This window comes from Rutidosis leptorrhynchoides, chromosome 2, assembly GCF_046630445.1.
Source record: "Rutidosis leptorrhynchoides isolate AG116_Rl617_1_P2 chromosome 2, CSIRO_AGI_Rlap_v1, whole genome shotgun sequence".
NCBI lineage: Eukaryota > Viridiplantae > Streptophyta > Magnoliopsida > Asterales > Asteraceae > Rutidosis > Rutidosis leptorrhynchoides.
Window position 1 is genome coordinate 153,784,381 of NC_092334.1, and position 17,076 is coordinate 153,801,456.

At 35.3% G+C, this 17,076-nt stretch overlaps 1 protein-coding gene and 1 pseudogene across 1 annotated transcript; both read left to right on the plus strand.

The window, feature by feature from the left end:
* Positions 1-290: 290 nt before the first annotated feature.
* LOC139891513 (expansin-A7-like) lies at positions 291-1,315 on the plus strand. The gene is made up of 3 exons (XM_071874483.1): positions 291-462; positions 543-852; positions 997-1,315. Exons 1-3 carry the CDS (start codon positions 291-293, stop codon positions 1,313-1,315), a joined length of 801 nt encoding a protein of 266 aa, XP_071730584.1.
* Positions 1,316-1,957: 642 nt separating this feature from the next.
* Positions 1,958-17,076, plus strand: part of LOC139888368 (PGR5-like protein 1A, chloroplastic) — a 137,976-nt pseudogene continuing 122,857 nt past the window's right edge.

The following is a 17,076-nucleotide window of genomic DNA, read 5'->3' on the forward strand; positions in this document are numbered from 1 at the left end:
AATATTCTAATATTAAATTTATTTGCTTTTGGCCAATTCAGATTTGTCCAGTCTAACAAAACACATACAACTTGCTTGCACGTATATATTTAAGAAAAATGGAAGCAAGTTTGACTTTAGAATGTCAACCTACGTGAAGGTCATGTTAGCCACTGAACCCATTTCTAACATTTTGTCACTAGTTACATTTTGGATCCTATAAATGTCCCTTGATATTGAAGTTAATAAGCAACATCACACACACTTCACTACTACATCTTTAAGCAATCAAGATTAAGAAATCAAACACAATGGCTTTATTTAATCATACCCGGAGCTTTTGCTTCTTCTTTAGTATCATCACACTCATCTTCTCCTGGCTCGTAAACCCTACACGAGCCATGTACCATGGCTACGTTCCTAGTCCATGGTCTCTCGCCCACGCTACATTCTATGGCGATGAGTCTGCAGCCTCAACCATGGGTATGTAATGGAAAAATATTTTAATATTTGATCATGTAGCAAATATTTATTTTTAGAGTCTATTAACAACTTTGTTTCAGGAGGTGCATGTGGGTATGGAAACTTGGTCACTAACGGATACGGTACTGACACAGCCGCATTGAGTTCGACACTATTTAGTGACGGATATGCTTGTGGTCAGTGTTACCAAATACGATGTGTCCAGTCACCTTGGTGCTACAGAGGGTACACAACCATTACTGCAACCAACCTGTGCCCACCAAACTGGTCTGAGGATTCAAACAATGGTGGATGGTGCAACCCTCCTCGAACCCATTTCGACATGGCTAAACCTGCGTTCATGAAAATCGCTCAATGGAAAGCTGGCATCATCCCTGTCATGTACCGCAGGTACATATATACATTTATGTTTCTTTAACAGAAAGCATCAAACTTTTTTTCTAAAGTTGTAACCTTTTAATTGTTCAAAGAACATATTAACTAAAAGTTGGTTTTAGGCTAACATGTTTGTGTATATTTGGTACTTAAATATAGGGTACCTTGCAGTGGAATTAGAAAAGGTGGCATTAGATTTTCATTTCAAGGAAATGGATATTGGTTGTTGGTGTATGTGATGAATGTTGGTGGTGCTGGTGACCTTCATAACATGTGGGTTAAGGGGACCAAAACCGGTTGGATCAGCATGAGCCATAACTGGGGTGCTTCTTATCAAGCTTTCGCAACACTTAAGGGTCAAGCTGTCTCTTTCAGGCTAACTTCATTCACCACTAAACAGACAATTACAGCATACAATGTTGCTCCGGCTAATTGGAATTTAGGATTGACGTACCAAGCGAATGTCAACTTCCATTGATCTCACACACCTTGTTTTATTGCCACAACTATTCATTCTGCTGGTGATTTTTTTTTTATTTTTTATCATCACACATATATTGTTTAGCCAGTATTTGAAAGGGCTACAGTCTAGTATGTATATCTGCTATGTAATTTTCTGTATTTTCTCGTCCATCCCATTAAATCAAAGCGATTTAATGGGTTAGCGATGAACTTATTTGTGCATATAGTACCAAGAAACTTGCTCCGTCTCAATTCTGTACGATTTTTTTTGAAGTGCCTATGAAATTTGAATCCAAGTTTTCCGTTTAGTTTCTTCAACACGTACATTGTGAACTTCACTATTACTATGTTCACATAAATACACAATCACACGTAATTATGTAACGCACATGTTGGAGATAATCGGTTAATAGGTGCAAACCAAAGTCCCACTTTGGAAAAAAAAAAAAAAAAAAAAAAACTAATGTATGCAATATATGTGACGCGGTTCACCAAGAATTAGATGTTTATGCATGCTTAAGTACTTAAGTTGTGGCATGAGAAAAATGGCATTGGTGATTTCCAATATCAGAGCCAACCCCATTTTTATATATCGATCAGCTCAGGAAACAGCACTTGTACAGTAGTACAGTCCCACTATGTTACTTTTATACAATAAATGCAACATCAACATAAGTTCATATTTGGAGTGTGTACTCTTTCAGGTCAAATTAAAGAAGATGAAGTTGTTGATAGCAACATAATGCCATATTGCAGCTTAGATAAAAAAGAGAAGAAGACAATAGGAGAAATGACAAGATTTTGCCTACTATAACCTTGAAGTTGTTGCCAGATATATTTCATTTTTTCTGCACCTTTGATTCACTTATGAGATGAATTCATCTATTTTCATTTTCTCGTTCATTATTGATTGATCTGTTCTGTTTCTTGTGCAGTCGTTCTATTATGAAGGAAAAGCTATCATGTCAAATGAGGAATTTGATAACCTCAAAAAAAGCTGATGTGGAAGGAAGTAGTGTTGTAATGCTAAGTGTTGGTTCATAATCCCTAGTTCTATGTATCATTTGTTTACATTCGGTCATGTAATAACTTCTAACATTATGACTATTGAATTGTTATGAGTGTACGTTAATGTTTTATATCAATAGTTAATCTGCCAACACAGTAGACTGAGTGAGTCTACTCACTCGACCGACTGAGTACACACAGTCAACCGACTGTCTTTGTGACGACCCGGAAAATTTCGACTAATTTTAAACCAAATTCTCGATACGATTCATTATCTTTGACATGATAAGCAAAGTCTGTAATATTGAGTCTTGAAAATTTTGGAACTATTTCATGATACCATTTGACCGTTGACTAATCCCCCACGATTCACGAACAAATGTTTGTAAATAAATAAATATATAAATATAAATGTAAGTAGTGAAATACTAAAATACAACTGAATCATTAGAACTAAAAACATAAAATAACATACAAGATACAAAGTTGATATTAAAAATGGAAGTAGATATATATTTTGTGATATATTTTGAATGTATAGATAATAATTATTCAATAAAAGTTAATATATATAAATATCACATAAGTAATAATACAAGTATACAAGTATAACTATAATTGTTAAAATAATATTGTTATTACTTCTAATATTAATGTCATACTAATGATATTAATATTATTTTAAATATATAATCAATAGGTACGAAAGTGATATATTTAATTTGTTATGATATTATTATTACTAATATTGTTATTAACATTAGTAATATTAGTATTATTATTATAATTAGTATTATATTATGATAAATAACATTAATATTATTAATTCCATAGATATTATATTCACTATCATTAATAATAATATAATTGTTAATACCATTATATTATTATAAGTTCTTATTTTTATTTATAATATTAAATGTATTATTATTATAATTATAATTACTAATTAATAAGAATAATTATATAATGTAAATACAGATATACTAATACAGATGTATAAAACAGATATAAATTATGAAATTATACAGTGTGTATATATATATAGTTAAACAGAAAACATAATTCAGATATATATATATAATTATATTAAGTACAGCTATATAAATAAATATAAGCAGATATAAAAAGAAAATCCAGTTAAATATATAATACAGATATTTACGCATCACTGGTTACCTTTTTCTGTTTTTATCTTTTTCTGATTTTCTGTTATACCCGTGAACAAATGTCGACCCATTTTTTTTTATATATATCCATCGATTCATCACAGATCATGGAGGAGAGTCTAGTTGAATTTTTCCATCACCATAAACAATCATAATAGTTTTTAACTTCAGTTATTAGAGGAATTAAAAACAGAAAGATTAGAAAACTGGTATCGTCATCCCTGTTACTCGACTGGATTGCCAAACACTCGAAATCCAATTCCATTTCAAAATCCACAAATACAATTTTGTTAGGAATGTTTCGTTAAAACTATCTGGTAAATTTCAACTCTTAATCTTTTAAAATGAGTTTGAATTTAAGAGTCAAACTTTTATTTTTAAAAGTCAAACGAATATTCAAACATCAAATTAAATTCGTAGGAGTTTTTTCTTTTGAAATTGATGAATTCAAAAGTTTCTATAAGAGATTTAAGACGTATTTCATGTTGTAATATTAAGCTAAAAAGGGTCGGATTTTGATAAACGATTTTGTGTTCTTCATTACCTCGTCGAAACAGTACAGGAGGTTATTTTTTTATCTTTATTTTTTTTCCATTGATAAAAGCATGGGTGTTGATTGATTACAATTAGTTTGAAGTATAAAACTCGTGATTTTGATGAACTGAATGGATTATGATCGATTTTTTTTATATAAAGAAGAAGATGAAGATGAACACTAAGTGCACGGTTTATAAATATTTGAATTAATAATAAAATAGAAAAGCAAGGATAGAGGGACGGTTTTGGTGGGTGTCGAGTAAACGAGTGGTCACAGGATCGAGCCCTGCAATGGCCTATTCTTTTTAGAACCTAATTATAAGGTAGTTTACTAGCATATTCATTTATTATTATTATTATTATTATTATTATTATTATTATTATTATTATTATTATTATTATTATTATTATTATTATTATTATTATTATTGTTATTGTTATTATTAATTGTTATTACTATTAACTATTAGCATTATAATTGTTACTAGAATTATAATTGTTATAAGTATTATAACTATAATATTATCATTAATATTAGTATCAATATCATTGAAGACCTATTTTTAACAAAAGTATTGTTATTACTAAAAATTGTTAACATTATTATCATTTTTATTAAAATTATTATTTTACTATCATTAAAACTATCACTATTGTTATTATCAGTGTTAGCTATATTAATATTAAATTAATCATGATTACTAAAATAAAAGTTTTAAAGATATTATAAAGGTTATAAGTACGTACTAATCATATTAACAATTTTATATAAATATTCATAAATAACAAATTAAGTATTTTAATATATTACAAATCAGATATATATATTAATATAACTATATAGATATTAATCATTTTGAATATATATACACAAATTAAATAAATAATATATAAATTAAGATATAATAAATAAAATTGTTCGATTACGATTATTGTGTGTTAATAAATATACAAACGATATAGGTTCGTGAATCCAAGGCCAACCCTGCATTGTTCAATGCCGCCATATGTATTTTTACTACAAAATACATTAGGTGAGTTTCATTTGCTCCCTTTTTAATTGCTTTTGCAATATATATTTTTGGGCTGAGAATAAATGCGATGCTTTTATAAATGTTTACGAAATAGACACAAGTACTTAAAATACATTATACTTTGAGTCGTACCACTGGCATATTTCCCTGTAGCTTGGTAACTACTATTTACATGGGTATTGTAAACGCGAATCCTGTTGATAGATCTATCGGGCCTGACAACCCCAACCGGACTGGACGACCAGTATTCAACGGTTGCACAATACTTTGTTTTGTAGGCTACACTTGGTACGGTGTAGTGAGATTTCATAATAAAGGGAATATGCGACGTTGTTTAATAGTTAAGTATGGTTACCAAGTGCTCAACCACTTAGAATGATTTACATACACTTGCGAGTGTATTATGTTTATGATTATGAAATCTTGTGGTCTATTGAAACTATTGATAAATGTTGTTACTATAAACCTATGAACTCACCAATCTTTTGGTTGACACTTTTAAGCATGTTTATTCTCAGGTATGAAAGAAACCTTCCGCTGTGTATTAGCTCATTTTAAGAACATTACTTGGAGTCGATCATCGCAATGGGACCAGATGTTGATGACTTGTCCAGGTGGATAAGGGCAGGTCGTTTCAGTCTTAGACAGTTGACAGACTATGTCTGATTATATACGGGTTTAAGCCTTCTTTTAGACGATCTAGGACCTTAGATTAAACGTTATACCTAGAGTAGAGGCGGAAAACACTAAACTAGGATGAATCGAATACGTTGTTCACTTTGGGATCAATCTAACCAATGAAATATTGATAGAATCGACGCCTAGATGGTCTTTACCATCGGTCGATGGTATGAGCTGCCAACCAAACAGCTCGAACCATTTTACGTCATTGCATTAATCAAATCAATCACAATGTATCAATGACGAAATCCTTACACGACTGAAATAGTAAACACAATACAAATAGAACTTATTACATGATAGAACTCGGGATTATGCACCAACAAACTCCCCCTAAGACCTAGTTCTATTTCAAAAGTATTCAGTCATCATACAGTTCATTCGTATGGATCAATCACCATGTTATTAAAGTAGCACAGCTTTGCTACTTTCACATACTGTTCAGCCTGCACCTTGTTCTCGCGTCGATAGAGCATACGGTTATAATACAGCATGAAAATATCAGCCTCGGTTCAGTTTCTTAACCAAATCGGATCCAACACACGAATGCACTCAATATCACCCTCTTTCAACTTATCCAAAACAATCACAGCTTCCTCAGAATGATCATCGTAAAACCACCATCTGAATCTCTGACTCCAATTTTGCGGCAACTTCCTCAATGGTACCTTCTTCATCGTCTTTGCCCGCTTGTACTTTACAATTCTTTGAGATTCACCAGTTCTTGGATTAACTTTGTAACTAATCCTAGGATACTGTGGCCTAATACCTTCCCAATTCTTAGAATTAAATGCAATTCGAATCTTCTTAACCAGTAACGAAGATAGATAGTTCATTCCACAATACAACATTCTTAACCTGGCAATCTGCATTAGCTCAAAATATGGTAGTGACTTGAATTCGTGTCATGTTTAAAATAATCAACACCAAATTCTCGTTTAACTGCAAACATGTTGAATTCTTCAATATAAGCCCATGCTAGAATTCTCCCTTTCGCACTCTTTCTCAGATTAATCATCTTCAAATACTTCGACTCAAGCTTCGGTTTCTCACAATACTTTCTAATCCTCAAGATATCTCTCCAATCAGCTTCCAACTTCTCAACTGATTTATCATTATACTTAACAGGCAAGAAACCTTCAGGCAAAACTTCAGTTCTCTCCTTCTCTTTACACCTTGTATTCAAAATCTCATCATTAGTCTTAAACAATTCATCAAAACCAGGAAGATCTTCATTCTTATCATTTCGATATGTAGGAAAATCTTCATGAGTAACATCTTCAACTAAATCATCTACATCTCTATCGCTAAAACCCTCTGTAACCTCAGGTCCAAAAGAGTCATCCTCAGATGGAGGATCATCGGACTGTGCGTCAGCAGCTTTAGCTTCTTCTTGCTCTAGACGCACCAGTTCGTCCAGCTCTTCTCTAGAGAGGTTGTGATGGATCTCTCCCTCTTCTAGTTCATCATAAACAACAGAATGCTTGAGCTCATCCTGTTCAGAAAAGAAATCACTAAAACTATAATCAATTTTAAGAGGAATTACTGACAGTGCTGTAGCTTTGGAGGAACCAGGAGCCTCCACCATTCTGTTATCGGTCTCATCCTCAGGCATCTCAACCAGATCAAACTTCTCTTCCCATACAGTCACCTTAGCAAGAGCTGATGCAGCCAACTCCTTAGCTTGTGAAGCTTCTCTTTTCGCATCAGTCAATAACAACGATTGATCACCAACTTTCCTTTGCAACAGGTCAACTTGCAACGATAACCGTGCAACATCCTCAGACTTAACACGATTCTCCTCCTTCAGCTGCTCAGCCTTTTCATCCATTTCCTTTCTCATTCTCAAGTTATCAGCCATAGCTTGAACATATAAATCATTCAAAGTACGAAGAGTCGAGGAACTAACACCTCCTTCTGCCTCAGTATGTGGATGAGCATCAGGAGTTGGAGTAGAAACTGTCTCCTGAGACACTTGTTGTGCCACGGGCGATGATTGATGAGTTGATTGGGTTTGTTGAAGTGGAGGTTGTTGTCCTTGAGTTTGTGAAGGCTGAGTTCCCTGGGTAGCACCAGTAGCAGATCCACTGGGAGTTTTATAAACAAACCTAAACCTTTTCTTCGGTCTGAGCTTTGTTGACACATGTGAACCCTCATCTTCAACCATTCTTCTTCGTTCACCTCTCGAAGCTTCCTCAACACCCACATTAGGATTAACATCACCTATTTCATCAACTAATCCACCAGCACCTGAACCACCTGCAGCTTGAGTATTCACTGGTTGTTCAACTTCTTCATCACTATTTGCCACCTCAAAATCAGGCTCTCGATCAGATAAACTATTTTCATTTCTCCACTTCTTCCCTGGAGGACACTGATAAGTTTCTTTCGCAAGATGACACAAAAGCTTGCCATCATTAGCACTTTTCTTCTGATCCAGTCGATTGAAAGTAAGATCTGTCATATGTTTCAACTCAATGATACCTTTCTTCAATCTTGGCAAATCAACAGTTTGACGGTTGATCATGATCTGTAAAAACCTCGGATAAATCAAATATAACTGGCTCGTCACATTCTCCACCAGTAGATCAAAGATAACCCCCGAGAAATTGAAATCAACTTTCAGAACCAACGCAGCAAACATTCCTTGATAGATCTCGCTCAGTTCATCAAACTCGCCTTGTAACGGACTTAAACATTTAACCACAACCAGTGATAAGTATCTGTACGGTGGAGTGAACCCACTTCTTTTGATTGTAGCTCGAGTAATATCACCAGTATACTTACACCTTAACATACACCCAGTAATCTTTGTCTTGGACAACTTCTTGGGCATATCCTCATCATCCTCAAACAGAAATGTGTTGCGAATCGTGTCTTCATAAATCTTAACCTCTTGACCACACACAGAACTCACAATCACCCTTCGGTCATCTACAGTCTCAACTTTTGCCTTCTCCCAGAATTCTCTCTGATGAGAATAATAAGTAGTACAAGGCATGGATACAGCTGCAAAGATTCTAGAACTCTTCAGAAACTTGATCACTCCTTTGTATTTTCTAGCATACAGACCCTTCTCGTTCAAAAAAGCAGTCAAATTAGAACCACTGCAGGCTTTTAACCCTGGAAGATCAGCTGATTCTGGTCCACCTGATGATTCAGTTTCAGAACCATGAACTACCTGCTCTTGATCAATCTGAACACCTGACATGATTAACAATAACTGCAAACACAATTTCAAATCAGCATCGTTTATTCATGACTTATTAGATAACACAGTGTGATCATCACAGAATATATTACATCATTTAGTCCATAAGATCAAGATCACGATTACATGTCCGAAGTAATATTATTACAGCCATAGAATAGTGTATCAATGCTAACAGGCTAGCATCATCAAATTACAAACTAAGCTGAAAATACATAATAACAAAAACAAACACAGAAACATAAACTCAGAAACACTTATCCCACAATGGGATTCTCTGGCACTGGCTTTTCCTCATATTGAACCACACCAAGTTTCTCAAACAAGTTATGCAATAAAGCTGCATTGGGAAATGGTTCTTCCATCTCAAGAAAATCTTTCATCACATGAATGAGAAAGTGGCCCATATTCACTTGAATACACTCTAGTAGGCAATACAAAAGCAGAGCTTCAGTACCAGACAACAGATTATCTCCTTCTCTCCTAAAAGTCACATTACTTTTGATTATTCTCAAATGTATCTCATGTTGTTGTGACACATCATCATCACTAATCTCAACCCTACCAGCATTAACTACTCTCCCTGGCTTGCATATCCTTACAATAATGTCAGACAGTTTGAATCTGTTGGGAATCTTTCTTAGATCTTTGCCAGGATACAATATTTTAACCCGAGTGTGAGGAACATTCAACAAATTTGAGAATTCCTCCATGGTCCACTTATACTGTTGGTCAAATAGGCCTGAGTGTACAAATTTCTTCTTACTATCTTCTAAGGAAACATTGGCATAGAATTCCCACAATAAATCAGGACAGAAGTAATCCCCAATGTCTAAGAATGCTTGACAACCAATTTGTTCCCAAAGACCATAGGTTTGTCGAGTCGCAATGACCTTTTGTTCCACTAAGATGGGTCGTCCACTAGCTAGAATTCTCCTACGGTCGATGTTAAACATCCATTGCCTAACAAAGGAATCACCTGACATTCTAATACAGACTACAAGCACTAGCATTAGATAGGCATAACAAAGATTATCAGAGACCTAAAATTCATTTAGATTAAACATAAAAACCCACCATCGGTCCAATTAAGTGACCATCGGTCGATGGACTAGACCATCGGTCCGATGGTCTAGACCTACGGTAGTTGGTCTAAACACACCATCAAAAATCTAACAACCGATCAACTTGGGGACCTACGGCCGAGTGTAGAGACATACGGCTGAGTGTAAGACACCATCGGTCGATGGTCAGAGACCATTGGTAGAGTGTAGTTCATCAGATCTGTTTTTTAATCAATATTTCAATTCGATCAATCTGTTGTTTCTGGGTCAATTCCTGGTCACAATATTCTCTAAGGGGGCCGATTAACACAAATATATCAACAATTTTAACAGATAATGTCCAGAAAATCACTCGATTGAAAGTTTATACATCGAATATGAAATTAACGATTTAAAAAGATGAAAGCAGGTTAGAGTACCTCGTTAACGGCGCTAGAATCACAAAGAAAAGATGCACAAAACTATCGGACAAACTCCTTTCTCTTTCACTTGAAAATCGAAGGTAAAATCTCACAAATTCGCACAAAGTGACTGACCCGATCGACTTTGGCCCTTTTATACTCTGTCAGTGACCATCAGCCGATGGTCTAATCCTTCGGCCCGATGGTCCAGACACTCGGTCGAGTGTCAGAGTCCTTCGGCCGAGGGTAAATACTGTCGGCCGGTGGTCTTGGCCTTGAAAAATTTAAAAACTTAACACTTTTCATACTCAAACTTTACCTTCTTTTTCACATTCACTCCCCCTTTGTCTGATCTCCACAGTATAAATCAAACACGCTTTGTTCCTTTAAGCTCTAAACAACTTGTTTTCAAATTTAATAAAAAAAAACAGAGGATTCCTTTCACAGTAAACCTCTCTGAGAACTGAGTTGCTTGGCTTAATACATAAACAGAAATGCACATGTAACTAACTTATGAATGCAAACAATCTCAGATATGCATGCACATGCAAATACACAAAGTAAATTACTGTACAAGATCCAGTGTGTCATGATTAGCAATATTATAACAGACATATTCAGTACCATTTAACCTTTTAGATCTACAATAAATCAACTTCTAACATCAGTTTCATTAAACAATAGCATAAGAAGAGTATATGATGTTATCAGCATAGGAACAGGTAATACTGCTTATCATGAATCACACTGCAAGGGGCACAACACATCTTTTTGTGAGTTGATATATCCAATTGATTAAATCTTTTGATTCGGGGATTAGAACTGAACTATATTGACATGTTATTCCACAGTTCATTCATTAACTTATTTGATAAAGCATATACAGAACAACTTTCAAATATATCAGTAAACATTTATCAACTTTCACCCTAGACTTCGATGATGACGTTATATTAATTACTTTAACATTTTTCAATGCCAGATTTTGATCACAAAGTCAGTCCTCATTTGAGATCGCACAATTTCTCAGGTAGAACAATTGAGCACAACATGTTGACGCTGTCCTCTTATCACATCAATGTACTTTCAATTTGATTGAACAGAACCATCTCACGATGTTTCTAGCAACCCTGTCAGCCATGAGCTTCTACCTTAAACTTACACTTTTCGTTTCAAATAACGTTATTAATCTCAAATTTATTGCATACTTTGTTAAGGCGCATACCGGCCGCTATAAACCCCATACTTAAATGGAAATAGTATGATGTATGATGTTGGATGGATGGAAGTGATCCAGGTCACTCGGTACAATCCCATACCACAGACAAAAGATGTAAAGTCCACCAAATGTGATGTGAACTGAATGATTTAAGTTCTCTATATCTGATGATCTGATAAATTCTCCCCCTCAGATGTAGATAACTAAATCGTCCAAATAATTCTCCGATTGGAATATCTATTGTCTCAGACTTAGATAACGTAAGAATCTTCAAAGCTTTATTCAATTCTTGATCCATGATTCTCTTGCATTAATGTGGTGCATCATGTTATTTACAACTTTAAATAAATAAACAGAGACATAACATAACTTGCAATATATATATATATATATATATATATATATATATATATATATATATATATATATTTTTTTTTTTTTTGGATTTTCTGATGTTTCCTTTTCTCCATAAATAAAACAAACAAAATAAATAAATAGATACAACTATACATGATGATAATGCACCACTGTCTTCGACTTTAGTAGTAACTGCACGGAAAACCAATCTTCTGATGTTGAAATCTAGAACCCGATGACGTTGCAATATATAAATCATACTGTGTCTGTGATACAAGACTGCACTTCTCAACCCTGTTAGAGAAAACACCTCCCTTTGGGTACCCAATATGTATGTTGTTGAATTTCGGTCCAAGTAATAAAGGTAAATAGGAGCAAGTATGCATCCTAGACAAAATATGCTCACCTTAAGGACTCACAAAATTATCCTTTGCTACTGAGTATAAATCGTAGTAGGGGAGACCTCAACCGTCTGTTGAGTTTCTGAACAATCATTTCTCAGTACATATTCAGTGATAAGTAGGTGACTACCCTCAACCGCTGTAAATCTTTCCATGATTTTCTCATCATGATATTTACGCTTTGTTAGTGTGATCATCTCTATCTAGAATTAGGCCAATAAAGTCTACTAACACATTATCAATCATCCTGTATTACTTGTTTTTCACAACTTACATGTCAGTTTAGTATTGCAATCACTTCCCCACAAACATAATAAGCAACTCATTTTCAGGTTTTTCAATTTTTATTTGTTTTTCTTGTTTTTCTGATTTTTATGGCTTTTCTATTTTCTCTGTACAAAAGCATAAAACTATCTAAAAACATAAGCAAACATGCAGAAATATCAGCAAAAACTAATCTATCATGCAAATGGAAAGAGAACATGCAAATGACCTACAAACTACCATGCAAAGCTACACATAATATACAAGTAGTTTTAAGTTCTTCATAACTCAGTCTCTTGGTTAGGTTCCTCTGTGTTAGGAACCTCAGTTTCAGGAACCACGTCAGTAAGCAATTTAATACCTATTTCCTTTAACATAAAATCAAAGCGTGGTTTATCAAAAGCTTTTGTGAAGAGATCAGCCCTTTGGGCTGTAGTGTCTATCTGCACTACATCTATCAACTTTTTCTCATAGCAATCTCTAATGAAATGGTATTTAATCCCTATATGTTTCGTTTTAGAATGATTTACGGGATTTTTAGTGACAGCTATGGCAGCAGTATTATCAATATAAATAGGAGTGTTAGAAATTTGCAAACCGTAGTCACGCAGTTTCTGTTGAATCCAGATGACCTGTGATGTACAGATGGCCGCAGCAATGTATTCTGCTTCACAAGTGGACTGAGCCACCGCTGTCTGCTTCTTACACTGCCAGGTAGCTAGTTTGCTACCCAGAAATTGACAACCCCCTGATGTTGACTTAAAATCTTTCTTACAACCTCCATAGTCAGAATCACTATACGCTGTGAGATCAAAACCATCCTCACACGGATACCATAACCCTAAACTCGGTGTATCTTTAAATTACCTCATAATCTTCTTAACCACCAACATATGATGAACATTAGGATTCGCCTGATAACAGGCACACAGACAAACCACAAACATGATATCTGGTCGAGAAGCTGTAAGATACATTAGAGAACCTATGATTGCCCTGTATAATGTTTGGTCCACTGAAGCACCCTCATAATCAGGTGATATCCCATGATTCACAGACAACAGAGTCTTAGCTGGTCTTTCTGCTTTCATTTGAAACCTCTTCAGAATATCAGCAACATACTTGGTTTGATGTAAAAAGATGCCTTTATCCGTCTGAGCTACCTGCAGACCTAAGAAAAACTTTATCGTTCCCATTGAACTCATTTTGAACTTCTGCTGCATCACCTTCTCAAACTCATCAACCATTCCCTGATCTGTTGACCCGAAGATAATATCATCAACATAAACCTGCACTAACATAAGATGTTGTCCCTTCTTCTTGATGAAAAGTGTTTGATCAATGACACCTCTCCTAAAACCGTTTTCAAGCATATAGTTGGACAACATTGCATACCATGCTCTCGGAGCTTGGTGAAGATCATAAAGTGCCTTTTCAAGTAGATAAACCTTTTCTGGGAAATGCGGGTCTTTGAAACCGGGTGGTTGTTCAACAAACACTCTTTCATTGATCTCTCCGTACAAAAATACACTTTTAACATCCATCTGAAAAACTTTAAATCCCATGAAGGATGCAAAGGCCAAGAAAATCCTAATAGCCTCCAGTCTCGCTACCGGAGCAAATACCTCATCATAGTCAATTTCAGGGATCTGTTGATATCCCTTCACCACCAATCTATCTTTGTTTCTGATAACAATACCCTGTTCATCCTTCTTATTTTCAAAACCCATCGAAGACCATAGGGGCACACAACCATGTGGTGGATTGACTAGCTTCCAAACCTTTAAATTGTAACAGCTCCTCTTGCATTGCACTAACCCACTCGTCATACTTCAATGCCTCATAAGCATCTTTAGGTTCGATTTGACACACATAACATGAGTGAGCATACACAAATATTTTTCCTGTCTTATTCAGTGATGAATAAAAGGTTGTCACTACATTTTCACTCTCTGTCTGAACATCGTCTGCTACTGTTGAACTCACACTTGTCACGGGAACCTCTGATGTAGTCGGAACTCCATATGTAGAAGCTTCATTAGACTTCACTTGAGGAATACTAATGTGAGGAATGCCTCTTGAATCCACATAATAATTATCAAGACGTTTAGGTGGCAGAATAACACGATTGGATCTACGCACACCTCCTGCTTCAGTTGGCGGTTCAGGCACTGTTACAGTTGGTGGTTGATTATATAGAGGATTAAGATGTTCCTCTGTCAGTCGCGTTTGACTAACTTCCTCGTCATCTTCAAGCTCATTATCTTCATCTGTATATACTACCCCGTCCTCATTTGAATCAAAATTACCTCTAACACTCTGCGGACTTGGTTGCAAGCTAGAAACCGTATTCTGAACTTGCGCTGGAATAGTAATAACATTCTCAGTAGAGTTTTGAGAATCAAACAATATCTGAGTTAGAATTTCTTCCTCTGTAACATCTGGTGGAAGATTGAAGGAATCAAATAACTTATCATATTCAAACTGCCATGCGAACCCTTTACTAACACGAGGTGGAGCATTGCGTTGAATATTAACCTCATAACGTTCTTCCACACACTTTGACTCAGTGTTATATACCCGTTTGTTCGGATTCCCATATCCCAAGAAGATACCAGAGACAACCTTTGAATTAAATTTTCCTCCAGCGTCTCGTACCAGAATAGTACAAGGAGCACCAAAGGGTTCAAAATGTTTAATGTTCGGCTTTCTCTTATGTAACAGTTCATAACATGTTTTACCATGTCTCTTCACCACTAGGACTCTGTTCATCACATAGCATGCAGTACTCACGGCTTCACCCCAGAAAACAATTGGAAGACATGAATTAGCTAGCATTGTTCTTGCGGTTTCAATTAGAGTCTTATTCTTCCTTTCATCAACACCATTTGAATGTGGTGTATAAGCAGGACTGAACTGTTGTTGTATCCCCTTCTCATTACAAAACTGCATCATCTGATTATTCTTGAATTCTGTACCATTGTCCGTACGAATCTTTCTTACCTTCAACTTATACAAACTTTCAAGCTTTAGAATCAAAACTTTAATATGCTCAAAAGTGTATGACTTGTGTTTTAACATCACAACCCACGAGAAACGGGAATATTCATCTGTAACTACCAAGTAATAAGATTCACCAGTGAGAGTTATACAATTAACTGGACCAAAGAGATCCATGTGCAACAACTCCAAAGGAATATTAACAGAATGATGCTTTTTGGTAGTATGTGACTTTTTAGTCTGTTTCCCCTGTTTACACGGAAGACATACTTCAGGAATATGAAAACTCTTAACATTCACACCATCAACTAATTCATTGTGGACTAGATTATTCATCTTCTTTAGACTCAGATGACCCATACGCTTGTGCCAGATAATCGACTCCTGTTCAGTAGCCTTAGAAACAAAGGCCTGATGGCCTGTAGCTGCTTTAACATGAGCCTTACGCATATCAAGGATATAGAGATCCTTGCACCTTGGAGCAGTCATCAGAATCATGTCTTCCAGAATTACAAACTCTTTTCTCAAAATATAACAAAACTTATCATCAAAAGCAACAGTATACTTTTTGTCAGCAACTTATGAAACTGAAAGTAGATTGTTCAACATCTGCTCTACATAATTAACTTTATCAAAACTGACGTTCTCATTAGAAATAACACCCTGAGCAGTAATAAATCCTCCTTCACTACCTGCAAAAGAAACTGGTCCTCCATCCACTATTTTCACATTAGAAAGCAAACACAAGTTCCCTGTCATGTGCCTGGACACCCCACTATCAACAATCCAAGTACTACAGCGTGGATTGTAGGCGACCTGCACATTAAAGTAAGAGGATTATTTAGAAAGGGCCACCCATGCCCTAATGGCAGTGGGTTTCCCATCAACGCCAACAACTGGCAACTCCACCCATTGTCCTTTAGATCCAGAAGGACCTTCAGGATTTTGAACACCCTTAACTTCTGATTTAGGTTTCCAAACTGTGTTTTTCGGTAATGGTTTTCTATAGTAATCATTAGTTTGAAAAACCTTTGTTTCATTTGTTTTCACAGAAGAAGATTTAAACACTGGTGAAGGTGATCTCCTATTAAAGGAACGATTTGAACTAAGATCAACCTTCCTTCTGGGTGTCTATCGAATGGGTCTACAATTCACAGCCCTGTTGAAAGGACCCGTCCTAATCCATACGGACAAAATCCACATCGATTATAAACGATTCACAACAGTTGCTTACATCGCGAGGTACTTGACCTCTATATGAAACATTTTACAAACATTGCATTCATTTTAGAAAAAGCAATCTTTCTTTACATCAAAAGTTGACGACATGCATACCATTTCATAATATATCTAAACTATAATGACTTGATAATAAACTTGATGAATTCAACGACTCGAATGCAACGTCTTTTGAAATATGTCATGAATGAC

Coding starts and splice junctions, on each gene's coding strand:
- LOC139891513 (XM_071874483.1), top strand. CDS start 291: ATGGCTTTATTTAATCATACCCGGAGCTTTTGCTTCTTCTTTAGTATC. Junction 463..542: donor GTCTGCAGCCTCAACCATGG/GTATGTAATGGA, acceptor ACTTTGTTTCAG/GAGGTGCATGTGGGTATGGA. Junction 853..996: donor ATCCCTGTCATGTACCGCAG/GTACATATATAC, acceptor ACTTAAATATAG/GGTACCTTGCAGTGGAATTA.